Raw genomic sequence first — 27464 nt, forward strand, 5'->3', positions numbered from 1 at the left:
AAGAGAGAGAGAGAGAGAGAGAGAGAAAGAGAGAGAAACTTCCTGCCCCACTTCCCTGCTCCGCTAGTGGTGGGAGAAGATGGGAAACGCCCGTGTCAGCAGGTGTCAGGAAGCTGGCCCAGAGCTGCAGGTGGGGGAGAACGCAGCTGGCCTCTGGGCCCCGGTGCCTGTCCTTTTATTAAATCCATGTTCTGCTCAGGACTGGCTGTCCTGCCTCGTTTGTGCCCCCTCTGCCTTGCGGCTTGGCCCACTTGCCTGCACCTGGACACTGTCCATGCCCTTCCTGCTCCCTTTGCGGAGTTCTCCAGGCCACAGCCTTGCCAGCAGCCTTCACTCTCTCGCGCGTCCTCCTATGCTCCGTGAAATAAGAAGGCAAGAACGGAGGAGACCCAGGCTCTGGCTAAAGGAAAGGACAATTGGAATCTTCGTGCGGTGCATTTTCTTCGTGGTCCTCACCTTGCCCAAATCACAGCGCTGGCTCCTCAGAGGTCCGGGGCTGAGGAGGCGGCAGTACCCAGGATCTGCCAGCAGAGGGAGCCCGCTTGCTCAGGCCCGCCTCCCTCTTCAGGTTTGCCTTGGGACGCTGGGCGCGGTCACTACCGGATGTGGCCACGAGGGGGCACTGCCACTAGCATCGCTCCACTGCCAGGGCCGCCTCTGCACTGAGGCCTTTGCCAGTCGGCAGCTCTGATTTCTGGCTGCTGGAGGAGGGTCCATGGCGGCTCCACCATGCGTGGGCCTTCACGACTTCCTGGAGAGGGTCGAGTTGGGCCTTCCCGCAGTGTGCCAGGCTTACTCTGGAGATAGGTGCTGGAGGTGAGTCCTGGCCATGTTGTCAGAACACCCAGTGTGTGGTGCCAGGCTTTGCCCGTGCTGTCTGCTTGGCCCCATTGGTTTTAAAATTGTTACTCGATGGGCCCGGCACGATAGCCTAGTGGCTAAAGTCCTTGCCTTGCATGTGCCGGGATCTCATATGAGCGCCAGTTCATGTCCAGGCAGCTCCACTTCCCATCCAGCTCCCTGCTTGTGGAAAGCAATCAAGGACGGCCCAAAGCCTTGGGACCCTGCACCTGTGAGGGAGACTTGGAGGAAGCTCCTGGCTCCTGGCTTTGGATTGGCTCAGCTCCAGCCATTGCAGCCACTTAGAAGATCAATTAGCCAATGGAAGATCAAAAAAATTTTTTTTCATTCAAAAGGCAGAGTTGCAGAAAAAATGGGACAATCAGAGACAGAGGAGAGAGATCTTCTATTCTCAGGTTCACCCCCGAATGGCTGCAACAGCCACGGCCGGGCCTGTCTGAAGCCAGGAGCTTCTTCTGGATCTCCCGTGGGGGTGCAGTGGTCCAAGGCTTTGGGCCGTCCTCTGCTGCTTTCTTGGGCGCATTAGGAGGGAGGACAGTCAGGACTCGAATCATGGCAGCACCACAGGTGGAGTTGCAACCTACTGTGCCACAGCGCTGGTCCCAGGCTTAATTTCTCATACAGCAAAATGTGACAGAAGTGGCCAAAGACAAGAGCAGAGTGCTGGGAGCAGCTTGGCTCAGCAGCTGAGAAAAGGCAGTCTCCTTGCATTGTCCTGAGGGCAATGCAAGGAGCTGAAAGGCAAGTTTAGTTTGGAGGGATAAAAAACAAGGAAAAGGAAATCTATGCACCTGTGTTTCATGCTGTACATTTTCACGAGCTCCTATGTAGGTGGGATCTTGGAAAATTTTTGCACCACAATAGACTTCAGTTTTTTCTGAGCATCTTGAAGTCCCCTGGCAGCTGACTGTCTACCCATCTCACCCAAGCGGCAGGAGGACACAGCCCCGGGATGGTGACTGACCCACTAGAGCCGCTTGTGGTATGAGGCAGTGTGGAATCGGCCTGGTGCCCAAGGCTCGGGACTTTGGCACTGGTTGAGATGGGCCTTCAGCCAGCTGTTTGTCCTAATGGAAACTCTTGGAATGCCTGATTGAAACAGGTGATGCTGGCTGGCCCTGTGCCCTGTACCCACCGCGGTGCAGGAGGGCTCACCTGAGGGTCATCCCATCATGCAGGGCCAAAGGGGGTTGAGGCCATTGGCCGAGCGGAGCTGTGGCTTGGGGAGTGACTCCTGCCAGGGCTGCTCAGGATGGGGGCTGCAGGAACACCTGCTGGCTCCGGACAAGCTGGGGTGGGCTGGTTTGAACTTGACACTGGCTGAGGGGTGAGGGGCCTCTCTCATCCTGAGGCAAGCTCTGCGGGAAAAACAAGGGAGGCAGGGCAACCTTGGGGCTGGTGATGGTTGGGCGGTGCAGGTGGCCGGGGTTCTGCTGGACCACAAGAACCGAAAGTCTGCCCACAAGCCACCCAGCAGACATGTGTGGGCATGCGCACAGGACCTCGTTATCTTCAGGCACAGGAGCACATGTGTCCACAGTCCCCCTTTGCCTGCTGTTGGCATGGAGGCTCGCCGTCCTGGCTGGGATCTGAACCCTCTCACTTCCAGCTGGGTGAGTTTGGGCAGGTGACTCTCTCTGACATTGCATTCCCTCTGATGTGAAACGGGTGTAGTGCCACTCACATCACACTGGCACCAGAGTTTAGTAAAGGGCTTAGGGGTAGGGCAGCTTTGCTGGGCACGAACACAGCTCAGACTGACTCCAGCCCCAGCACATGAGGCTGCCGGTGAGACATGAAAGCCCGGGAGAAATTCAGAGAGAGTGCGAGACAGTTCTAGGGCCTAGGAGGGAGGCTGTCAGAGGAAAGACAGAGGTGTTCTTATATTTTCCTGCCTCCTGTGGCCTAAAGGTCCTGCTTAGCACAGCAGTGCTCTCCAGGGGTGACAGGCTCGTGTCCTCCATGCCCTTGGTAATGTCTTGGTTCTCCAGGTAAAACCCACTCATCCACCCACCCACTTATCTACCCACTCATCCATGCACCCACTCATCCATCCATCCACCCCACCCCGCCCGCCCATCCATTTTTTCCATCTGCCTATCCATCCATCTAACGGACATTGATGGCTCCGAAGCTGTTGACAGAGCTAGAGGCCAATGAGACCTGTAGCCCGGAGGTATTCACCACACGCCTGGCAACATGCTGCAGTAGAAGGAACAAAACCCGTGTGGGCACCCAGGCTCCCACATCAGCTCTTATCAGCTGCTGGTGCACGGCCCAGGGACAAATCACCTAGCGTCATCTTACCTGCAAAGCAGGACTAGGAATTCCTGCACCCCAAGGCTCCCTGGAGCGACAGGATGCTCCATGCGAGGGCGGCACAGGTCCCCTAAGAGCATGCAGAGGACTAGAAGATGTGGCTGGTGAGGGGGATCCTGGAGGGGTGCGCTGGTCCTTCCTGCAACAAGATGACTGATTCAGCATACTTGACTGCTACTCTGGACTCCTCCCCGGACAATGACAGCCCAGGATGATGGAGACTTCTCCCAGGAGTCCTACCTTTTGCAAAGAGGGACCACCCCGCCACGCCCCCACCCCCGACTCCACGTGAGTGTTGGGGATGAGGGGTCGGGCAGGGAGGGGGGCACTTCAGATAAGGGAGGACTCAAGCTGAAGGCCCGAGACGGTGGCAAACAGAAACCTTTTTTGGCACAGTGGCGGTGGGTGAGGGGCCAAAGATCCAACTCTGCTCCTTGGTGGTGGTGGTAACATAGAGATGAGAGAGATGGCGGCAGTCTGGAACCTGGGTATTTTGCTCCGGAGCAGCCGCAAACGTGACCGTTTCCTGGAGTTGAGTGACTTCTGCACTGGAGGCTCGGGCCGCCTTCTGCTCCGGGCGAGCTGAGCCGCCCTGCGCTGAGCCCAGAGGGGCGGCGCAGCGCCGGCTGGGAGCGCCCGCCCAGTGGAAAACTACAGCCACGGGTGGGGTGCTTGCCCCGCAGTCCGCCCCCGCCGGGAGGCTGCGAGGGCCCAAAGAGGAAGCGCGCGCGAAGGGAAATTTCCCCTTCTCTGCAGCTTCCCCTCCCTCCACGCCACCTGGTGCTGCAAAAGCCTCCGCTTGCTCTGGAAGGAGACGCGCGGCTTGCACCCGGGACCGGCCGCGCAGCGTGCCAGCCCAGCGCCCAGAGCGCACGTGGTGCAGCCCCCTCCCGATGACACCGTAAGCCACTTCTCGCACTGACTTTTAACCCCCATCGCACCCCTGCGGAGTAGGTACTGTTGTCCACCTGGTACAGATTGGGAAACTGAGGCTCCCTTCTTGCCCAGGAACTACAAGCGAGGCGTGTTGCCCCTAGGGGCCGTCTCTCTGTTGGACCTCCCCGCTCTTGCCCTACGAGTCCCCCCACCCCCGGGAGAAGAAAGGCAGTGGTTGTGAAAGACTAGCAGCCGTGCCTGGGAGCCAGAGAGCAGGTGCCCGGTGGAAAACTCCAGGGTGATTCACTCTCCGCCCCTGCCCCGGCCCGGCGGAGGCCACCTCCCCTCCTGTGGTTCAGTCTCCAGTCAGCCAGTAGTTGGTGTCTCCCGTCCTCCTCCTGCTCTGGTAAGAGGGACTGTGCCTTGCCCTGCTGTTCCCTAAGAGGGAGTCACCGGGAGGGGGCCAGGGGCAGGAGTTCAGAAGTGGGGAGATGGGGTCAGGATGTAGCTGCTTGCTCCTGCCTGCTCCAGGGAGCCAGCAGGCTGCTGGCCTTGGAGGGGGGGTGATCTCAGGATGATGGGGTGATGGCACTGAGGCAGCACAGGTCTGGAGGGGCTGGGGGCGCCCCAGGTGGGAGTGGGGGGTGGCTGTGGCACTGGCCTGGAGGATTTGGCTTTAGGAAGTTGGGCTGTTGTAATCCTGGTTCACAAACTTTTGGCCTCACTCCCTTGTGTTGTTTCTGTATCTTCATTTCACACGCATCTGCCTTCTGTGGGACAGCTGGGATGGAACTCCAGCGGCGGGGAGCAGGGTGGGTGAAGGTAGGGGAGCAGGGTGGGTGAAGGTGGGGGCAGCTTCCCTTTCGGCTCTGGTATCCCTTGGCACTCCCGGAAGCTGCCTCCTTGCGACCCGCACCCCCCCCCCCAGAGGCCTGACGCATGGGGCTCAGCTGACCACAAGAGCTTGATTCTGGGGACTGGGGAGCTGGCTCAGGCTGGGACCGGGGGCTGAGAGCCAAGCAGGTAAGTCCCAGTGGATACTAGCGAGGATCCCTGTGGGTCCCCTCCCCTGTCACAAGTCAGGAGTGGTTGAGAGTCAAAGCTGTGAGGTGGGAATGATTCCTGAAGGGGAACTAGCCAAGGGTGGTAAGTAGAGGAGGCTGGCGAGATGGGAAGGGAGAGTGGGCAGAGGAACCTGTAGGAACTGCAGTGAGCTATAGCAACCTCTTGCCCTGTCCCTCTTGCCCTGTCGCTCCTTGCCTGGTGGAAGCCAGGGTCTCCGCTGAGTGGCCATGGGTGGGGATCAGGCATGGGTGAGCATGTGCCCGGGCAGGAGGACTGCCATGTGGCTGCTGGGGCAAGGCGTGGGCTGCCTACAGGGTATGAGGGTGGGTTTGCTGCCATGCACACAGGTATGTGTGTGCAGAAGGACGTGACGGGGACTGGCACCTGTGTGTGTGGTATGTGGGTGTGGGCTGAAGCCAGGGGCTGCTGGGCACTGCCAGCAGTCCCTTCAGAGTCCTCATCTCCTCTGCTGGCCTCCCTGGCCAGGCTTCTGTCCGCATGTTCAGCGCTTGGAAACTTAGCTGATCTTGTACTTGTTCGTTTCCAGAAGTCGAGGCCAGTGGGATATCTTTGCTTCTGGAAGGCACTGATGTGTGGGTGAGGGCCAGCCTTTGGCTCCCATGCACCTGCTCAGGTTAGCAAGGCACGTATGCTGCCTGGGGACCAGATAGTAGGGGCTGTGTGGGGCTGGGGGAGGGCGTGGAGGGCTGTGATGGAGCTGGGTGGCCCCAGGGGAAGTAGAGCCCTAGAAGGCAGCTGGACAGAGGATGGCACCGTTGTTCCAAGATGCCCAGCGGATGGGCACCTTGGGCTGGTGAATGCTGTTGCTTTGGCTTCTAAGAGTCACCTGCGGAGATGTGGACAGCTCGTGTTGATGTCTGGCATTCCTGGCATGTTTCTTCCTGAGTCTGACTTGAGTCCCTCCTGCTGCCAGTGGAGCCAGTTTCCCTGGAGGCACTGTGGCTCTGCGCCAGCTTTCCCTTTCAGGCATTGGTTGCCTTCTGCCCTTCCGGATTTTCATGTTTGCCCACGGGTTATGCTCCTCCCTTAACCCTGGTAGCTCGTTGTTAAAAAAAGATGCCTCATGGGACCCCTGCCTCTTCCGTGGGGGTTGTTATGCTTGGCTCCTGGCTGGACCAGAGAAGGGCAGGTATCTATGGGACCCTGGCTGTCTCTCCTTCTGCTGTCCCTCCCTTGGCACCCCTCCCCCCCGCCGTTATCACTAATTCAGCATGAGGCATCCTATCTTGCAGGGACAAGTGAGGTTCAGAAGGCACGTGGGCGTGTCTTGAAGTCGCACAGCCAGACCCAGTTCCACCCTTTGTCATCTCGGTGAGTCGAGTCCCGGATTCCCCGTGTGCACCTGCTGGCTGTGGGGGACTGGCCTTCCGTCTTTCACATCGATGGTGGAACTGAAGGGGACAGCCGTTCCAGAGGCTCGGAGTCTCTGCAGGATTGTGTGTTTCCAGTGTGGTGCTTGCTCACATGCTAACTATGATCGCCTGTTCTTCTGGTTAATCATGAGTGAGGTCTGGCCTGGAACGCAGGCTTCCTGTCTGGTGCTCATGTCTGCCAACGGTTCAGGGCTCCTGGCCAAGAGAGCTCTTGATTTTGTAGCAGTAGCTACACATGGGGCTTCAGGGGTCTCTAGCTGCTCCCCCGAGCTCAGACCTCTCCCTGTTTAACTTGAGGCTCTGGGTCTTCCAGCCCGGGGTTCCCCTTCTTTCCCTTTATCCCTCTGCTTCTCTGTTGCCTCTGAGGAGCAAGACCTTTGCTGCCTACCTTATGTGACTATGTACATTGTCTTCCCTGGCAACCTGAGCTGGCCAGAGCAGCCACCAGGCGTGTCCCTCTATGGGAATCCCACATGGGTGGACGCGCTCTCTTTTCCTGGGATAAGCTGCACACTCCAGATCACCTTCAAAAATTTCCACCACCTCCAATGAGTCCTGCCCATGCCTTCCTACCCAACTGGGGCTTGGGCTGCTGCCTGGGTTAAAAGGACGCACAAGTAAACAGAGACTCTGCTCATAAAGAGAAGGCTTGTGTCTTCAGAGGGGCCTGCTAGGCTTGGTCCCTTCCATGGCCCCCAGCATTCCCTGCAGGTGAGGACAGCACAGCTGGGCACTTGGACAGCCTGGCAGAGGTGGCCTTTGGGCTGCAAGTTTGCATGCAGGGCATGGGGAAGGCAAAGACTGGCCACGCTTTCTCCTGGCAACTGACAAACACACAAGGGTGAACAGGGTATAGGTGAGGAACCCATGTTGCTTTCCTCAGAAGTCCAGGGAATCTTAGCCCATAGGAGGACAGTGGGCAGGAACCGATCTGAGCCTATGTGCCACTCCTCCTCTGGAGGGACCCTGTGTCATTTGGTCATCATGGAGTGGGGGCTGGGTTGGAGACATCTCTCCTCAGGACACAGGCAGCCGAGAGCGAAGGAACCCGGCTTCCTTCAAAGGCCCTTGGCCTGACCTGATGCCCAGCCTAGTGCCCATGTGACCTTGTCCGGAGACCCTGACTTCTCCCCTGCCAACGAAACATCAGGGCTCCTGGCTGCTGTATTTACCCTGATTGGATCGATGGCCCCAGACAGGGCTGAGTACACAATTGACCAACAGAGGTCCTTTGACCCCCCCCCCCCCAAGCACCTGCACTGACCTTTGACCCCTTTGACCTGCAGCTCAAGGGAGATTTGATGTAATGCCCCATCATTTCAACTGTCAGGGCCGGATTTTTTTCATCTGAAAAATCAGCAGGGACCGGCTTTGGGATGTCTCAGCTATTCTGCTCCTGATCTAGCTCCCTGCTAACGTGCCTGGGCAAGCAGCAGAAGACGGCTTGAGTCCTGGGACTCCTGGCACCCACGTGGAAGATCCAGCTGGACTTCCAGACTCTGGGGTCACCTTGGTCCAACCCTGGCAGCCATTTGGGGGTGAACCAGCCGAGGGAAGATCTCTCTCTCTCTCTCTCTCTCTCTCTCTCCCTCTCTCTGTTCCTTTGTCTTTCAAATAAAAATTCCCTTTTTCAAAAGCTGAGACGGCTCCCTGTTTGCTGCGGAGTTGGGAAGGCCGGGTGTAACTTTGCCGTCTGCGCGGCCAAGGATGGCGTTGGGGAGAAAAAGCAGTGTCGCTGTGGCAAACAGTAAGGCGGGAAGGAAGGCCCCTGGGGTGGGCACATGGGGGTTACAGCTCCTCCCTCTCCCCCTCCCCCTCCCAGGCTCCACCCCTCCCCACGGGGGCCTCCTAGTCCATTCTGTGGTCATGGACACAAAGCTGGCTGTCCACGAGGATGTGCCTCCCGTGGTCTCCTGGTTCCCGGAGGAGGGCGAGAACTTGGACCAGGAAGGCGAGGACCAGGTGAAAGATCGGGGCCAATGGACCAACAAGATGGAGTTTGTGCTGTCAGTGGCCGGGGAGATCATTGGGCTGGGCAATGTCTGGAGGTTTCCTTATCTCTGCTACAAAAACGGAGGTGGTGAGTTCACTTGGAGGTAGGCGTGGCGGGGCGAGCTGTGCCCCAGTGCCTGTGCCCTGCCTTTCCGGGCAGCGTGGTGCTGGAGCAGAAGGCGGGCAGATGCTGGAGCAGCTAGCTGGAGCCTGCAGGTCCCAGCCTCACGTCGAGGGTCCCCTTAGCAGAGCGGGGGACATTCGCTCTTCCCAGGGTGAAGTGGGAATGGTGGGATGAACAGAACCGCGCCCCGCCCCCCTCCTTTTTAAAAGTCTGTACTTAGTTTGAGAAAGAAAACTAAGGCTGGGCTTAGGATCGGGAACAGAGTGCAGAGGCCAAGGGGAGAAGGTCCAGTGGAGTGGGCCAGTTTGCAACAGGCCCAGTGGCTGGAGGGAAATGACAGTGGTGGGGACAGAGCTTCCAGGTGCCATGGCAACCAGGAAGAATGGTTGATCTGAGAAATGACTCTTCAAGTGAAAGAAACGTACTTGATGAGGATGATGATGCAGGTAGAAAAAAAGTGGGCAGAGCCATGAGTCTGGAGGGTGTGTCCTGCACAAAGCCGTGCACACCATCGCCACCCTCCGCTCAGCAGAGAGCAATGCTCAGTGTCACGGGCCTCTTACTCCCCGCCTTCCATCCACCTGCTGCTGCCTGGTAGACAGAAAGTCTCCTAGAAGCAGAATCATCCAGGCTGATGTGCTTGGTCATCGATCTTTTTTTTTTGTTTTTGAATCTTAGGTGGAAATGAAGGTGATAAGTATTAAGAACACTTTCCCTTTGAGAACTAGCTGCTGTTTAGAAAATTCTCTCTGGATGCTACTTACATCTGAGTGCACAAGCTCTGCCTGGGTTTCGACTGCCTGAAATGAGTGGCTACAAGGTGTCAAGATGAGGTTCCTAAGGTAGCTAGGAACCGTGGTGCTGAGACTGGAAGTAGGAGACTGATGCAGACGTGGAGATTAGGGGATGCGATTAGAAGGTCCAGGTTGGGGCCAGCACAGTGGCTCAGCAAGCTAATCGTCTGTGTATAGCAGCGGCATCCCATAGGGGCACTGGTTTGAGTCCCAGCTGCTCCACTTTTGATCCAGCTATCTGCCTTTGGCCTGGGAAAGCAGCAAAGGTTGAATGAAGTCCTTGGACTCCTCCACCTGTGTGGGAGACCCGGAAGAAGTTCCTGGCTTTGGATTAGCCCAACTCTAGCCTGGGAAAGCAGTGGAAGATGGACCAAGTGTTTGGGTCCCTGCACTGCTGTGAGAGACCTAGAAGGAGCTCCTAGCTTCTGGCTTTAGGCTGGCCCACTCTCAACCATTTGTAGTCATCTGGGGAATGAACTGGCAGGTGGAAGATCTCTCTCTCTGTGTAAATTTGCCTTTTTAAAAAAGAAGGGGAGGGCCTGGTGAGGTAGCCTAGCAGCTGAAGTCCTTGCCTTGCATGTGCCAGGATCCCATATGGGCGCCGGTTCTAATCCCAGCGGCCCCACTTCCCATTCAGCTCTCTGCTTATGGCCTGGGAATGCAGTCGAGGATGGCCCAAAGCCTTGGGACCCTGCACGCGCATGGGAGACGGGGAAGAAGCTCCTGACTCTTGACTTCGGATCGGCTTAGCTCTGGCCGTTGCGGCCACTTGGAGAGTGAATCAGCGGATGGAGTATCTTCCTGTCTGTCTCTCCTCTTCTCTGTATATCTGACTTTCAAATAAAAAGAAAACAAATTAAAAAAAAAAAGAATAGGTCAGGCTGGGGGCAGGGGTGTGTTGGACATCCAGGCTGCTGGCACCCCAGTCTAGTGTCTGTTTAGCACTACCCTGGCAGTGAAGAAGGGACCCTGGTCTGTCCATCTGCCACTTCCCCACCTGAGCTGGGCCTCAGGCTCTGGTACCAACCTTGTCTCTGTCCCACCTGCCATCTCTTTCTCTTTTTGTAACATCTTGTTTTAACTTTATCTGAGAGACAAAGTGGGTTTTCCTATTTAATGGTTCCTTCCCCAAGTGCCTACAGTGGTCCCCGGGTAGCAGGAGTTTGTATTAGCAGGAAGCTCCAACCAGGATCTGGAGTCAGGTACCAAACCCAGGCATTCCCATGTGGGTGTGGGCATCTCAGCTGCCGCTGGGCCCGACAGTTGTCACCTTTGTCTCCTCTGAGTCACCTCTCCGTGTCAATGCTAGCTCTGGTAGTGATCCTGGACTGTCCGGAGAGAAGGGTGGCAGAGTCTATTGCGTTGGTACAGGCGTACTTCTCGTCCAAGTGTTTTTCACTCTGTGATGGGTTGAGCCAACAAGAGCCAGTGCCGTGGGTGTTGAGGACTCTGTGTCCTCAGGAAAGACACACTGCCATCCCTGTGTCTTCTCACACTTTCCTTTGCCACAAGAGGAAATGGAGCAGCCTGGGCTCCCCGTCTGGGGGATACTGGTCCTTGGGAATCGAGGCAGGTGGGAGAGCGAGGGCAGGAATGAGTTTCTTGGCTTCTGACAGTCTAGGAACAGACTGAAGTGGGAACAGGGCATCACAGACTAACCCAAGGGTCACTGTTTCTCAGGCTGTGACGCTGCTCTGATACTGTGGTGACAGGGTCTATCTTAAGCTAGTCACACATCCTGATAAGCAGTCAAAGATGGTCTTTATCGAAATGTGCGGGGCAGGCAATTTTTTTTCTGAAAAATTGTTTATCTATTTGGAAAGAGAGAGAGAGAGAGAGAGAGATATCTTCCATTCTCTGGTTCACTCCTCAAATGGCTGCAATGATCAGGATGGGGCCAGAGTCCCAGAGCTGCTTCTGAGTCTCCACGGAGGTGGCGGTATTATCCGCAAGGAGCTAGATCAGAAATGGAGTATGTGGGACTTGAACCGGTTCCCCTAGGGGATGTCAGTGTCTTAGGTGGCACCTTAATCCGCTGAGCCATCACTCTGGTCTCATTTGCAGGGAAATTGATTATTTGTCAGTAAACACAGTTTTACAGAGAAAAATCTCTCAAAAGAAACCACACCCCCAATGATACAGCGACTGGTCCCTTTAGGTCTTGAAACAGAGGAGCTGCTGAGCTGGGTCAGCCCCCCAAGAAGGGCTCACCCTAGAAGAGAACCCCACCCCTGCCACAGCAGGAAATTCTTTGTGAGCTTGGAGATTGTCTGTGGTTTGGGCACGAGCAGCTGGCATAGGTTAGACCTTAAACGTGACACAAGTGGGAGCTCTGGGAGGCTTTGAGAGGAGGGCAGAAGGGCAGGTGTGGGGTTAGGACGAAGGCAGGACTCAGGGGGTCCCTGGCGGGGTGTGTGTGTGTGGGTGTTTTAGAAGATGTAGGTCCTGGCCCTTCACTCTCCAAGGGGAACAAAGGTGTTGAAAGGTCATAGTTAATGCCAGTGCAACCCGTAAAGACTGGGGTGCTTGTTGCTACACACAAAGCCCCTCTTCTAAATGTGCCTTTTGACTCTATTGGGAATTTGGACTTTGGAGGAAATTAGGCAGATGACGAAGGTGTGGGCTGTGGTCTTCACGCAGCACTGTTTCTGATGAAGCAACCAGAATGCCTAGTGACAAGGCCCTGAAGAAATACGGTAGGACAGGTGATGCATGGAACATTACACAGCTTGGCAAAGGGTAGTTTAGGTCATCATTGTTTTCCTCGTAAAAAGGCATCTATTTTGGCTTGTAATACAAAATGACTCAGATAACAATGAGTCATGGATATATATATATAAGAGGTAAAGAGTTTCTCAATATACATTTTAAATAAGAGATTGATTCATTTGAAAAGCAGAGTTACAGAGGAAGGAGTGAGGGAGAGGGAAGAGAGAGATGAGCTTTCACATGCTGGTTCACTCCCCCATGTGAATGGTTGAGTGGTCCGGGCTGAAGCCAGCAGCTCCTTCCAAGTCTCCCATTTGGGTGCAGGGACCCAAGCACCTGGGACTCTTCCACTGCTTTCCCAGCTGGATGGGAAACGAGTAGTGAGGTCTTAAACTAATGCTCCGATATAGGATGTGGGCTTTGCAGGTGGCGGCATAATCCACCATACCACAGCAGCAGTTTCATGACAGACATTTTACATGATGATCCAGTATGACATACGTAGGCTCTTGTTTTTGAAAAGAACTATGTGCTTTTGAACTTTTGTACTTTCTGATGACTCGACCAAGTAAGAAGGCTTAGCTCAGAGGTGTGATGAAGGTTGGGTTTCATGGCAGAGGCTCAGGGCCTTGGCCTCAGTTTCCCCACCTGTATGATGGGACACCCCCCTTCCCCGGGAAGCTGTTTTGTGAGGGTGGTGATACTGGCAACCTCGTCCATACCCAACAATGTTCAGGGCTATTGTACAAGGAGCAGCATAGAACTGCTGGGCGAGGCGTGGGCCTCGGGGTGGTCTTCCCACTCCATGGTCAGGTGTCCCGCCTGAGATCTCTTTGGCCCTGCCTCCTTCTGGCAACTGGGAGCCTGGTGATGAGGAAGCTACACTTCCAAGGCCTGCTTGTTGGCTTAAGTGTCTTAGGAATGATGGTTTCACAAGCACATCAAGTTGTGTAGGACATGGCCTTGGTTCCAGAAGTGTGCGGGTTACCCTTGCAAAGCAGGCCATGCGAAGCAGCACCTAAGGTTGGCTCCTCGGTCTCAGATCTGCCTGGCTCAGATCACAAAGTCCCCTGCCTGTACCTGCCTGCTGTGGACCTGTGGGAGGTCCAGCATGGAGATTAGGATAGGGGTGCTGGAGGGTGGGTCTTTGGGGGTGGGCTCAGCCCCTTGTCCTCTCCTCTGCAGGAGCCTTCTTCGTCCCCTACTTCATCTTCTTCTTCAGCTGTGGCATCCCGGTGTTCTTCCTGGAGGTGGCGCTGGGCCAGTACACCAGCCAGGGCAGTGTCACGGCCTGGAGGAAGATCTGCCCTCTTTTCCAGGGTGAGTGCTCTTCCTCTTCTTCCTCTTCGTCCTGACCCCTGCCCTTCCTGACCCATTTGCCACATGGCGTGTGTACCCCATTCTCTTCCCAGGGATGGTCAATTGCACAATCAGATCTTGTGGGTCTATAGAAGCAGAGAGGAAGCAAGAAACACAAAGGAAATAATATAGATTTACAAATAGCTAACTGGGTGCAGAGTTTTGGGAGACAAAGCACATTGTTAACTCCCACTTCCAGCTGATCCCTTGGAGGTTCGTGAATAGGTTGGGGTGTTCTTGCCCCCCCTCCTCTTGAGTTGAGTGGCCTGATCCCCGGGGGGGGGGGGGAGGGTGGCAGTGGGAAGCGGGAGAGTCCAGAGGGTAAGGCTGGTTGCATGCAGATGCCTTCCAATGCATCTGTGGGGTCCAGCAGGGAGGCCACAGTGTAGGGTTGGGGCAGAGTAGAGCTCATCCCAGTCAGGGGTCTACTTCTGGGGGAGAATATTCTGTAATAAGCTTGGGTCCTCCCTGCTGGGCACTGGGCCCTACCTCGGTCCCAGGGGTTTCCAGGGAAGTGCATGTGGGGTCAGCAGCTGTGCTGCTGCTGTCTAAGCACACCTGGCCTCCCAGTTGCCCATGCCCTGCCAGAGACAGGGGCGCAGGGGTTCCCCAGGCAGCCCTCTGGCCGCAGCGCACAACAGGACACAGCCAGGAAGCTCCCCCAGGATGGGGAGGGCGCAGCCCTTCCGGCTCCTCCCCGACCTCCCGCCTCTGTGGGCTAACTTCTCTTCTGTGGGTGGCAGGGCTGACAGCCACGTGGCCACCTGCTACTTTCCAAATGACAGTGGGAAGATTCCACTCCCGAGGAACACGTGTGTCCCGAGGAGGCTGCATGATCAGCCAGTCCCCTGACTCCCAATTGGTGCTGCCCTGGGGCCCTGGAGGCTGTTCCTGGTGGGGGTGGGAGGTGGAGAATTTCATCTGGCCCTTTGGATTCTACCTACCTCCTTTCATTTGACTAGCCATACATGTTTATGATACAAAATAAGATTTAGAAAACAAACAAACAACAAAAACATGAGAAAGGGCACTGAGATGCCATTCCGTGGAGAATCACTTGCTCACTTTGGATGGAGTTTTTCCTTATGTCCATCCAAGTATATGTTACAAAAGCATCCTGTCACTTGGAACCTGTGCTGACAACACCTTTTCTCCCTGGAAATGAGTCCCAATTGTTTGCGCTGTGCAGCCCCATCCCTCTGGAAGCTACAACCACAGCTTCCATATGACTTTGTTGCTAAGTCATATGGAATCTGTATCTGATTTCTCTTTTGGCTACCAACCCCTGAAGGCATCGGTCTGGCATCTGTGGTCATTGAATCCTATCTGAACATCTACTATATCATCATCCTCGCCTGGGCCCTCTTCTACCTGTTCAGCTCCTTCACCTCCGAGCTGCCCTGGACGACTTGCACCAATTCCTGGAACACAGGTACCCATCCTTTCAGCTGGGCCACGCTGGCCAGTCCATGATAAGAGTATGTGGCAGAAAGCCAAGCCCGTCATAGGGCTCAGAGCCAGTCCTTAGGTGGGGGCCTTAGAGCAGCTGCTAAGAGAGGCCAGGATGGCTGGGGGGAACCCAAAGGGACTGTGTCCTATAATTACAACGGGTTATCATCATTCATTCCTTTCAAAAATATCCACTGGGCACCTGCTGTGTGCCAGGTGCTGCAGGTGGGGCTGCTGCTTGACTGCAAGTCCCAGGGCCCGGAGAGACGGATGAAATAAACATCAGAGTGACGACAGCGGTGGGAGAGGTTTGGGTCTGCGCAGGCTGCTGGGAAGAAGGGGCCTACCCTGTGCGTGCTATGCAGGGCAGGGCACAGGACCAGGTCTGCTGGAGGGCTGTGTCCATGAGCTGTGCTGTGTGGGGATGTGTGAGTGTGAAGTCTGGATTTAGCCAGAGGTTGGCCAGGGTGGTCCTTAGAGCAGCTGGACTCACTGGGGACAAGAGCAGCTGTGTGTGTGTGTTTGTGTGTGTGTGTGTGTGTAGAAAATATTTCGGTCCCAGGAACTCCCTGCGTAACCCAGCCTGACCCCTGGGAGAGCAGGGACCCCCAGAGGACAGCTTGCCCCCACCAGCTCGTCCCTAACTGATTCGTGCCCTGCCTTGTCCTCAACAGGGCACTGCAAGGACTTTGTGAACCACTCAGGAGCCAGCACAGTGAGCCCCTCTGAGAACTTCACCTCGCCCGTCATAGAGTTCTGGGAGTAAGTGTTGCGCCTGTGTGCCGCATGCCTCAGGAACCCAAAAGAGAGCACATTTGGGTGCCTGGGCTGTGCAAGTTGGAATATTCGAGGTACAGATTTGGCCCTTCAAGGTGCAAGTTTAAGGTTCTGTGTGCATGCTTCTAGCACTTTCTCCCTTCCTACGCCCTCACCAATCCCACACATTGCTAGGGATAAGGAACACTCCTGCATCTGCTGTGCTTATCCCACCTGCACCTTCACACATGGCCCAAGCCCACACATGCCCCAGGCCAAACACACATGCCCCAAGCCCACACATGCCCAAGCCCACACACATGCCCCAAGCCCACACATGCCCCACGCCCACACACATGCCCCAAGCCTGCACATGCCACAAGCCCTACACATACATGCCCCAAGCCCACACATGCCCCAAGCCCACACATGCCCCACGCCCACACACATGCCCCACGCCCACACACATGCCATAAGCCCTACACATACATACCCCAAGCCCACAATGCCCCAAGCCCACACATGCCCCAAGCCCACACATGCCTCAAGCCCACACATGCCCCAAGCCCACACATGCCCCAAGCCCACACATGCCCCAAGCCTGCACACATGCCCCAAGCCCTCGCACATACCCAAGTTCCCCACCCCAAGTACATGCCCTCACACATACCCCAAGCCCCCCACACGCCCCAAGCCCCCCCCACGCCCCCAAGCCCGCACAGTGCCCCAAGCCTTCACTCACATGCCTCAAGCCCGCACATGCCCCAAGCCCGCACATGCTCCAAGCCCACACACATGCCCCAAGCTCCCCAATGCCCCAAGGCCACACATGTCTACTTAGACTCATATTGATTCATCTCACCCCCACATACACACTGCCTAAGGCTACGCCCTGAATTCATGGATAATTGAATTAAAATATAAGATTATTTTGGTGTGAATAAATTAAAACCCATGCATAGTTTTTTCATATTCTGCATTTTACAAGAACTTTTTAAAAAAAAAATAGATTTATTTATTTTTATTGGAAAGTCAGATATACAGAGAGGAGGAGAGACAGAGAGGAAGATCTTCCATCTGCTGATTTACTCCTCAAGTGACAGCAATGGCTGGAGCTGAGCCGATCTGAAACCAGGAACTTCTTCTGGGGCTTCCACGCGTGTGCAGGGTCCCAAGGCTTTGGGCCGTCCTTGACTGCTTTTCCAGGCCACAAGCAGGGAGCTGGATGGGAAGTGGGGCCTCTGGGACAAGAACTGGCACTCATATGAGATCCTGGCACATGCAAGGCAAGGACTTTAGCCACTAGGCTACTGCGCAGGGCCCAAGAACTTTTTGAAAATCTTGTATATGCATACATTTTAGGTTTTTTTTTTTTGGCACCCACGCTTGGATCCCAAAAGGTTTCTATTTATTTAAGTTATTGGAAATACAGAGAGACAGAGATCTATGATCTGCCCAGTTGCTCCTCAAATGCCCAGGAGCCGGGAACTCAAGCTCTCTCATGTGGGTGCAGGACCCAACACTGGAGCTACCACTGCCAGCCTCCCAGAGTCTATCTTTAGCAAGAAGCTGGACTCAGGTCCAGAGCTGGGCTCTCTGATACGAGGTGTAGGCATCGCAAGCGATGTCTCAGCTGTTGTCCCAGATGTCCGCTTCTACTCTTGTCCATGTGGACATGGCAGGAACATGTCTAACCACCAGGGCTTAGAGGGTGAGGACGGGGTGTTATGGGGAAGCCCTGGAATTGGACACCTGGAGGCGCCAGTTGTTGAGTATGTTAAAAGACAAGACAGGTTGTTTCCTGAGTCAGTCCCCCTGGAGCTCAATTCTTCCCAATCCACCAGGAGACGGGTGCTGGGCATCACATCGGGCATCCATGAGCTGGGAGCCGTGCGCTGGGAGCTGGCCCTATGCCTCCTGCTCGCCTGGGTCATCTGCTACTTCTGCATCTGGAAGGGTGTCAAGTACACTGGCAAGGTGAGGCATGCTGGCTTCTGGGGGTGAGAGGCCCTTGGGGACACTGCTGGGCAGGAGCTCCCCAGCCCTCTCCTTCCCAGAGAAGAGAGAGACAGAGAATGATTGATTGATGGAAGCAGGGATGTTATAGGAAGGCAGGCGTTGGCTCTAGCCAAGGTACACCTGTCATCCTGCACGTGTCTTTAAGAGACCTAGACAGGAACTAGGGAAGTCCCTGTGTTGGAGCTCGTCACTGCGTGAGCCATCAGCGTGACAGTGAATTGGATCTCTGCTGCCTGTGTGCCCGTGAGGTGTGCCTGTTGCATAGTCAGCATGCCGCCTGATGACACACAGAGCAGGCGGTTTTTAGGATGGAGCAGAGGTCTCTGAGGTGGTGAATTTCCAGGCACAGCGGAGGCTCAAGACCAGAAGGAACAGGGGTGGGGTTTGTGGTGAGGGAAGCTCGAGGTGTCAGCGCCGTCTCCCCCGCCGCGTCTGTGCTTTCCACACGCCGGCACACTGGACGGGGCTGTGATTTCTCTGATGGAGTAAACATTCGGACAGCTCGGCCAAGCCCGGTCCAGGGTCTGGTCTGGGAAGTGTTGTCATCATAGCACTAACAGCCCTGATAAAAGTGGCCTTGTGGCAATAATAGCACAGAGCGGGCTTTGGCTGAGGAACCCAGCTTGCTGGGGCAGAGTGAACACACCCTTTGTGTGTCTACACGCCCCGAGCTTTAGGACTGCCCCAACTGTAAGCCTGGAAAAATACTGCCTCAGCGTCCCTGCAGGTTCTGGGTAGCTGTGACACCCTCCCTCCCCCCCCCCCCCCCCCCCCCCCCCCGCTCTGGGTAACCTTGCGGGAGCTGCCAGCAGGAGGGCTGAAGGGAGACCTGAACCTGGGTTTTGCAAGGTTGCCCCGCCACAAGCACCCCTCCCGGCCTCTGCCCGCTGATGTCTTATCTCCCAGTCCCGGGGCAGTGTGGAATGTGCTGAGGGAGAGGTGGAAAGTGCCCTGTCCACACACCCCCAGCCAGCCCTGGGCTGTGGTAACCCCCAGCTGCCGCCGCCGCCACTAGGGGCGCCACTGGGTGTGACCATGGCCTGCTCACGCGCCCCTTCCCCAGGTTGTCTATTTCACAGCCACGTTCCCCTACCTCATGCTGGTCATCCTGCTGATCCGAGGGGTCACACTTCCCGGAGCCTACCAGGGCATCATCTATTACCTGAAGCCGGATTTGCTGCGCCTCAAGGACCCCCAGGTGGGTGCTGGGCTGGCGACCCTGCCCTCGCCTACACCTTTGCTTCTCCTGTGTTTTCCTAGGGTTGAAAGTCACAGGTGCCCACAGGGTACTAATTAGATGATCTGGAGGAAAAAAAAAGAACTAAATAAATCTTGGGTAATCCACCACCCCACACACATTTCTTACCCAAGTTTTTTTCTTAGGTGATGCATATGTGTGTTTATTTCAGAAGGAGAGACAGAGAGAAGGGGGAGAAATAATAAATAGATAGATAGATAGATAGATAACAGATAAGTAATAAATATCTGGCAGTGAGTATTGAGCCTGTGTGCTCTGAAGGAAGCACATTTTTTGAGATTTATTGAATTATTTGAAAGTCAGAGTTGCGAAAGACAGGGTGAGAGAGAGAGCTCCTCCATCCACCGGTTCATTCTGTAGGTGTCCACGGTGGCTAGGGCTGAGCTGATCCCAAAGCCGGGAGCCAGGAGCCTCTTCCAGGTCTCCCACCTGGGTGCAGAGTCCCAAGGCTTTGGGCCATCCTCCATTGCTTTCCCAGGCCACAAGCAGGGAGCTGGATGGGAAGCGGGCCACCAGGATTAGAATCAGCACTCGAATGGGATCCCGGAGCATGCAAGGCGAGGACTTTAGGCACTAGGCCACCACACCTGGCATGGGCATCAGCTTCTTAACCATTAGGTCAAATGCCTGGTCCTTGTGTATATTTTAATGCAGTTGAAATAAGAGACAGATGTCCTCTTTTTTACTTAGATTGGTTTCCATGCCGTTAACTTCATTTGACAAAAGATTTTTCTATAACGCTTGCCCAGTTTTTTTTTCATCTATCAGCCATTCATCCAACAGAAGCATGTGCTAGGTGCCAGGTACCGTTGTGGTGCGGGGGGTAGGGGGAAGCTGAGGGGTCTGCCTGCCCTCGCTCAGCTCACGCCCTGGCCTGCTGAGGGATGTCAGGGGCCGTGGGATTTTTGTTACACTGCCTCAGAGACTGCAGAGTCCCCGTGCGACTGGGTTATAGTGTGTTTCATCTCTGAGAACCTGAGAGGGCCAATGAGTAGCAGTTTGCTATTTTAATAAACTTTTTAAAAAGATGCATTTATGTCCTTGGTGTATGTATTTATGTAAAAGATGTATTTATGTCCGAGGTAGAGTTACAGAGAGGGAGAGATCCTCCCTGCATCAATTCACTTCCCAAGGGGCTGTTAAGAGCTGGATACAGGGGCCTGTGGACTTGGACCATCCTCTGCTGCTGTGCTAGGAATTGTCCACAGGAAGCTGGATCAGAAGTGAGGCGGCTGAGACTTGAGCCAGTGCACCTGTAGGGATGCACCTGTAGGGACGCACCTATAGGGATGCTGGTGTCCTGGGTCATAGCTTCACCTGCTGGGTGACCACTTGTTAGCTATTCTTAAATCAGGTTGACCAGCTCCCACTTCAGTTATGGGCCATTTGTAGGGCCCTCTGCTTGGGCTCCTCTGAACCCACATTCAAGTTCTGGTGCTTGTTATGTTTGAATGAAATGACTTCTCTGTCCCCGGTGGTGACTGCCTCCATAGACACATGCTAGTTGAAGGATGGCAAGCCGCTCTGCACCCAGGTTCTGACCTTTCTCTGGACCATAATCTGGTTTGTTGCCTGCACTCATAGGGAATGTTTGTAGAGCACTCCTGTTGGGGGCTGACCGAGTGTACCTGCTGCCTGGCTGGGGAAGGTTGCTTTGGGAACAGGGACAGCCCAACCCATGGAGAGGGAGACTGAGGCAAGGCCTGACCTCAGTGTGGGGCACTGGCTCTGGGACTCTGGGCTCCCCAGCTCAGGTCCTGGGAGTCTCCCTCCTGCCCTCTCTGACCACACTCGTTCTGTTCCTTCTTTGTAGGTGTGGATGGACGCAGGCACTCAAATCTTCTTCTCCTTTGCCATCTGCCAGGGCTGCCTGACGGCCCTGGGAAGCTACAACAAGTTCCACAACAACTGCTACCGGTATGTGCCGTTGCTGGAATGGGCTGGGCTGGACAGGTGCAGGGGTATGTGGGCCTCCCTGTGAGTGGACCCACAGTCACTCTTTCTTGCTGATTATCAGGGAGGTTTTCCTCCTTTTTTTTTTAATACTTATTTATTTGAAAGGCAGAGGGACATAGAGAGATTTTTCTATCTGCTGATTCACTCCCTGTAAAGGCCACAATGGCTGGGGCTGTGCCAAGCCAACACCCAGAGCCTGGAACTCCATCAAGGTCTCCAATGTGGGTGTCCCACGTGGGTGACAGGGACCCAAGCTCTTGGTCCCTCTTCTGCTGCTCTGTTAGATGTATTAGCAGGGAGCTGGCTGGGACTGGAACCCGTGCTCAGAGGAGACGCTGGTGTCACGAGTGGCAGGCTCCAACTCTGGCCAGTCAGGCAGTGCTGAACTGTCACTCTGATACCAATTCACTGACCGGATCTTCCTTATTTCCTTGCCCTCCTGTCTCCCTTCCCCTCCCGGCGCCTGGGTCCCTGGCATTGTCCTTCCACTCTTTTTCCCCTTGTCCGTCCTCCTTCCTGCCCCTTGCTTCCCGTTCTTGTTTGCAACCCCAGGGACTCCATCGCCCTCTGCTTCCTGAACAGCGCCACCAGCTTTGTGGCCGGCTTTGTTGTCTTCTCCATCCTGGGCTTCATGTCCCAGGAGCAGGGGGTGCCCATTTCCGAAGTGGCTGAATCAGGTGGGTGCTTGCCTGTCTGTTGTGCTGTGTCAGGCCCTTGGGGAGGGGAGGCAGAGTCCGGAACCCGAGCCAGGTGGGCATGGGATGGGGTGACCCACAGTTGCCTGTGTGAGTGAGTGAGGGAGGGGAAGGAAGGAGTGCAACAGTGTGTGGGAGCCCATTGCCTATGGGAACCATGCCAGCTTGGGTGCGCACACGCATACGCAGGCGCACATGCACAGTTCCTCGGGGTGGGGCTGCTGTAAGTCTAGTGAAACGAGGTCCCAAGCTCACCAGACTGTGCTGTGTCTCCGGCAGGTCCTGGCCTGGCCTTCATCGCATTCCCCAAGGCCGTGACCATGATGCCCTTGTCTCAGCTGTGGTCCTGTTTGTTCTTCATCATGCTTATATTCCTCGGGCTGGATAGCCAGGTGCATTCCCCCATCCTGTGCCTATCCAGGCATCTCCTCCTGGCTTCTGTCCAGCCTGGCAGCTGGGACCTTCTCCGTTACACCCCTTCCTCTAACCACGAACCTGAGTCCTCCTCTGGCATCCAGGACTTCTGCTTGGGGTTGTTCTGAGTGGCGCAGGCCTGGGACAGTCTTGTGAGAAGGGGCTGTCGCTGTGTTGTCTAGGTCTGAAGTTGTCCCCCACCCTCCCCCGACCTCCTGTAGCTGCCCAGCCCCAGCTCCCCAGCCTGGGAAACAGATAGTTCCCCTCGGAGTTCTCCCTGCCTGGTGGCCAAGAGCCATTTGCTTCTGTCTGCGCCCCTCCTTGCACCCCTGGGTGTGCGGGAAGAGAGGAGGCCAGGGTAGCGGGGGGGGGGGATGGCAGTGCCCGCACAGCCTCTCTCACCCAGCCCATTCCTGGCCCACAGTTTGTCTGCATGGAGTGCCTGGTGACAGCCTCCATGGACATGTTCCCCGGGCAGTTGCGCAAGAACGGGAGGCGTGAACTCCTCATCCTGGCTATCAGTGTGGTGTGTTACCTGATAGGGCTCCTGCTTGTCACCGAGGTGAGTGGGCTGCATGAGGAAGCACTCTTCCTGTTAATGAGGGGTGATGGTACCGACCCCAGCTTTACCTCCCTCCCTGGGAGGGACTGCTTGCAGTCTTGTTTACTCCAATCTCCTGTGGTTGGAGGGGATGAAAACCCAATGTGAGGTTGCTTGCTTGAGCAGCAAAGGGAATAGATTGGATCAAGTAACCGATGTAGATTTCAGGCATGGCCAGATCCAGCTGCTCTCAGGTCCTTGGTGGGAAGGCTCCGTCTTCCTCCATCATCCCTGTAAACTGGCAGACAGGGTCTCCTCCTGTGATGTGAAAGTGGCTGTTGCAGCATCAGGCTTATCTTTCTCAACTGCGGGTGGATGAGTGGGCCTTCTCCCCGCACCCCACCCTCAAGAGGGCAGCCAGGAGAGGGAGCAGAGGCAGAGGAAGGTGCTGCCAACTTCCGGAAGTGGGGGTGCGGTGGGGTGCTGGGCACACAAGGCAGCAAAGTACAGCACGGCCTGGCAGGGCAGCACCACAGTGGGCATCTGTGGTCTCAACTCCGTGTCCTGTCCGCAGGGCGGGATGTATGTCTTCCAGCTGTTCGATTATTATGCCTGCAGTGGCATATGCCTGCTCTTCCTCTCAGTGTTCGAGGTCGTGTGCATCAGCTGGGTGTACGGTAAGTGGGGGTGGGGGACCAGGGGTGGAGAGGGGATTTATGCCCAAGAAGGAATGTTGGGTCTCTTGGCCAAGAGCACAGCGCAAGGAGGTGCAGGAGCCGCTGTCTCAGCCCCTGGTAGGTCCCTGTGGCTCCACTGGTGCAGAGTTGGACTCAGCCCCAGTATCCCCAGGTTCAGAGCAGAGAGCAGGAATGATACCACACAGTAGGGCTGCAGCAGCAGCCGCGAGCAGGAAGGGCTGTTCTCTCTGGCTGTCCTGCACCTCCCTATCTGGTGTCCTTCAGTCAGTGGCTCTTGTCTTTTCATAGGCCTGATTCTGCTCAGAGCTGATGCACACATGAGCAGAGCCATGGCAGACCTGTCCAGGTTCCCAGCCTTCCAATTGGGGTCTCCCTGGCGTACTCAGGTGGCTTTCCTGGGTTGTTAGAACCTGGGCTGCCTCCTGACCTGTCTCCAGGACCTTCTGGGGCTTCCTGTAACGTGCTTTAGCAACGTGCTGGCTTACTGCTTGAACTTGAATCCTCCTTCATGGCCATGGCAGTCCGTCCGTTCCCCCACCATCCCCAGCCCTTGGCTAACCAGCAGAAAGCCAGGGTTCTTACACTCTCCCCTTGCCACACCTGCCAGGGGCAGACCGTTTCTATGACAACATCGAGGACATGATTGGCTACCGGCCGTGGCCCCTGGTGAAGATCTCCTGGCTCTTCCTAACCCCTGGGCTCTGCCTGGTATGTGCTCCCCCAGCTGCCCCCTCCTGCCTCCCGCTGCCAACCGTGCTCAGCCATTGCCTGCTCCAGTTTCCACGCCCTCCCTTTCTCACATAGTCCCCCAGCCCCCCGCCTCCGCTCTGCCTGGTTGCCCAGGTCTGTGCCTCTGCCTCCTGCCACTCACCTGTCCTCCACCCTGGGCTCCTGTAGTATCTGTGCCCTCTGACCTCACGGGCACTGTCCCCCCACCCTGTCCCCAGGCCACGTTCCTCTTCTCCCTCAGCAAGTATACCCCTCTTCAGTATAACAATGTCTATGTGTACCCCGCCTGGGGTTACTCCATTGGCTGGTTCTTGGCGTTCTCCTCCATGGCCTGTGTCCCACTCTCCATCATCATCACCCTCCTCAAGACCCAGGGCTCCTGCAAGAAGGTAGGTAGCCAGGAAAAGGCCCCATGAAGGGTGGGCCCCAGGGAGGTCAGATGCAGGGCTGGGGAGCCCACCCACACTCGCCCTCTGGGGGCAGCTCTGTTGCCCCTCGGGCTCCTAAAGATTTTTGAAGGTTGGTCTGGTGACTTCATTTTCAGAGACACTTTTGAAAAGTTATGCTTGTACTTGTCTCTTTGTAAAGACAAATTATTTGTAAAGAAGGAGTCATGGGGGAGGGGGAGGAGAGAGAGGGAGAGAGAGAGGGAGAGAGAGAGGGAGAGAGAGATTACTTCCTTGTGCATTGATTCACAAAAATAACTATTTGTTGATCACTTCCCTGTGTTGGGTCTGGCACTGTCCCATGAAGTATATTCTGTTATATTCTTTGATTTCCAAATATATGTTTATTTATTAGAAAGGCAGAGCTACAGAGAGAGGGACACACACACACAGACACAGACACACACACACACACACAGAAAGGGAGAGAGATATCTTCCATTCACTGCTTCACTTCCCATATGGTCATAATAACCAGGGCTGGGTTAGGCTGAAGCCAGGACCCTGGATCTTCATCCTGGCTTCCCATGAGAGAGCAGGGTCCCAAGCACTTGGGTCATCTTCAGCTGCTTTCCCAGGTGCATTAGCAGGAAGATGGATCGGAGGTGGAGCACCTGGGACTTGAACCGGCAGCCATATGAGATGCTGACATCATAGGTGCGGCCCAACTTTCTGTGCCACGGTCTGGCCCCTGTAATAGTCTTTGTAAGATTAGACCATGGAAAGGATACATTCGTGAGAGTTAACTGTGTTATCTAAGGTTGCCTGGGCAGTCTGCAGCACTTGGCCCAGCACGTGGGCAGTTCAGTGCCTCTGTGTTCACTTATGTAACTTGTGTTGCCCGGAGCTGTGCCCCGTGTGCCTGGCTCTGGCTGGGTAGGCCTTTCAGGGCAGCATACCTGAGGCTCCACTCTTGACTCGTCTCCCCACAGCGCCTTCGACAGCTCATCACCCCTGACTCCAGCCTGCCACAGCCAGCACAGCTGTGTCTGGACGGTGGCAGCGGCCAGGGCTGCAGACCGTCCCCAGCGAAGGATGGACTGATCACTGGTGTGAAGGAGACTCGCTTGTAGGACATGGCCAGAGGCCACGTGAGTCAGGGACACCCTATACTCCAGGGCACAGCTGCCAGCCCCGTTCCCCAAGCACAGCCTCAGGGACAAGCTCTGGAGACACCCCACAAGCCAGATCCCTTCATCCAGCGGAAGCAGCCATCTACACACTTCGTGGTTCCCTCTGCTGCCCCTTGCCCCGACCGTCCAAGATGGCTCCGCTCGTCATCCTGCTTCTGACCTACAGCCCTGACAGCACCAACATAGCCCAGAACATGCAGGGACTTTCTCAGGATTATTCAGCTTCTCCGAGCCAGCAGGGACAGGTCCTACCCTGGTTTCCACAGTCTTTCGGCCAGTGGCCCTGCTGCCTCACCCTCCCGCCACAGCCAACACCCATGTGTGGCTTGCCTGCTGTCGCCTGCTGGTCTCCGTCACCTAGGCCGACCGCTGCCCAGTTACACGGTCCCCCCAGGGTCGCGGGGAGAGGTCATGTCCAGTGGGAGCAAGGAGCCCTCCCCAGGCTGGTGCCTGCTTCCACAAGACTTCCTCCCTGGACCTTCTGGCCCCTGCATCTCCCCTCTAGGGGGCTGTCACTCTTGTTGCAACCATGCAAGCCCCCTCTTCCTCATCCCACCTCTCTCCAGGTCTCTGTAGACTAATTGCAGTCCTTGCTTAGTTTTGAGGGCTTCCTGCAGAAAGCAGGCAGGGCCTGGGCACATTGCCTGCTCTGTGTCAAGAAGACAATGGGGGCAAGTAGAGGGGTTGGTGTCCTGGGGCTCAGGAAGCCACCAGTGGAGGGATGGGTGTGTGGAAAGACATCTTCCCAGAATCCCAGTCCAGTTGGGGGGGGGAGCCTGACAGCCCCTGACTGTCTAGGGGTGTCTGTGCCCCTCACCCAGAAGCAGAGGGAGGTGTTCCTGCCCAAGTTCCTCGTATCTCCTCCAGACTCCCCTTTGCTCTGTGCACCTGTGTTCACCCTTCTTGGAGCTGCTGGGGGAAGGAGGGAGGCCCGGGAGTCAGGGGCTTCCTTCATGAAAATGTGTACGGGCACAGTGCTCGCTGCTGCCTCCTGGTGGTGGAGGGGAACAGTGCACATGCTCTGTGTACCTCGGACCCCCTGGGCACTCCTGACCTGCAGGACAGCAGCCTCTCGCTTAGCACAGCTCTCCTTCCCCGTGGAAGCCCTCAACCTCTGGACGTTTGCAGCCACTCCCCGGCCTTTCCCTCCTCTGGGCCCTAGTGAGGAGCAGTTGGTGATGGGATCCCGCAAGGGTGTCCTGCTATGGGGCAGCCTCAGTTGCTGAGCTCAAAGAAGCGGAGGCTGGCCAGATTTCCCAGCAGCTGCCACTGCCCCCATTCTGCTCTGCCCTATGTCCAATCTCCCAGCTGCCCCAAATCCCTGGCTCCCAACTTGCAGTGCTGGCCTCAGGACTCTGCCACTTCCTCCCTCCATCTCTTTCTCTCCCTGGGAAAGTGGATGGGGCGGAGAGGGGCTGGGCTGGATAGGGAGTCAGGGGAGGGGACTCCAGTCCAGTCATATCATGTAACAGACCCAGCAGTTCGAGCTCTGCAGCATGTGTGTGCACACGTGCGGCTGAAGCAAAGCTGTGTGGTTAGGATTTGGGGTCTGTTTTGATCTCACACACAGGCTGTTTGGCTTCAGACTGGTAGGCAGGAGGCCAGTGTAGCTTTACATTTTTGTGTGTTTTGTTTTTTTAAACCAATGTTTGCCACAGGCTCCATCGCGCCCTGCTTGAGCTCTGCACACACTTGTGTCTGAAAGTGTTGACTTAGGTAACCTAAGTCCTAGGGGGAAGAAAACAGCATTTGGGGCAGGAGGAGGGATGGAGGGCCAAGTCTAGGTCTGCAGAGCCTGTGACACTGTTTGTTTGGCTGGATTCTGGTCCTGCTTGGGCAGCTTCCATTTTTCAGAGCGGTATCTAAAGTGCCAGGCT

At 55.9% G+C, this 27464-nt stretch overlaps 1 protein-coding gene across 3 annotated transcripts; it reads left to right on the forward strand.

Moving 5' to 3' along the window:
* Positions 1 to 4972: 4972 nt before the first annotated feature.
* SLC6A12 (solute carrier family 6 member 12) lies at positions 4973 to 25530 on the forward strand. Of its 3 annotated transcripts, none has more exons than XM_058656004.1 (16): positions 4973 to 5079; positions 6375 to 6453; positions 8338 to 8595; positions 13320 to 13454; positions 14785 to 14925; positions 15617 to 15704; positions 17543 to 17675; positions 18781 to 18915; positions 20789 to 20892; positions 21484 to 21608; positions 21906 to 22018; positions 22465 to 22602; positions 23156 to 23258; positions 23887 to 23987; positions 24227 to 24397; positions 25387 to 25530. In XM_058656004.1, exons 3-16 carry the CDS (start codon positions 8382 to 8384, stop codon positions 25525 to 25527), a joined length of 1842 nt encoding a protein of 613 aa, XP_058511987.1. In that variant the 5' UTR covers positions 4973 to 5079; positions 6375 to 6453; positions 8338 to 8381; the 3' UTR covers positions 25528 to 25530. The 3 variants fall into 3 exon arrangements, with proteins under 3 accessions (XP_058511987.1, XP_058511989.1, XP_058511988.1); XM_058656006.1 differs by having other exon boundaries at positions 5040 to 5079; positions 8338 to 8477; XM_058656005.1 differs by lacking the exons at positions 4973 to 5079; positions 6375 to 6453 and having other exon boundaries at positions 8166 to 8477.
* Positions 25531 to 27464: the final 1934 nt, after the last annotated feature.

Source organism: Ochotona princeps, chromosome 27, assembly GCF_030435755.1.
Source record: "Ochotona princeps isolate mOchPri1 chromosome 27, mOchPri1.hap1, whole genome shotgun sequence".
In the NCBI taxonomy this organism is placed as follows: Eukaryota; Metazoa; Chordata; class Mammalia; order Lagomorpha; family Ochotonidae; genus Ochotona; species Ochotona princeps.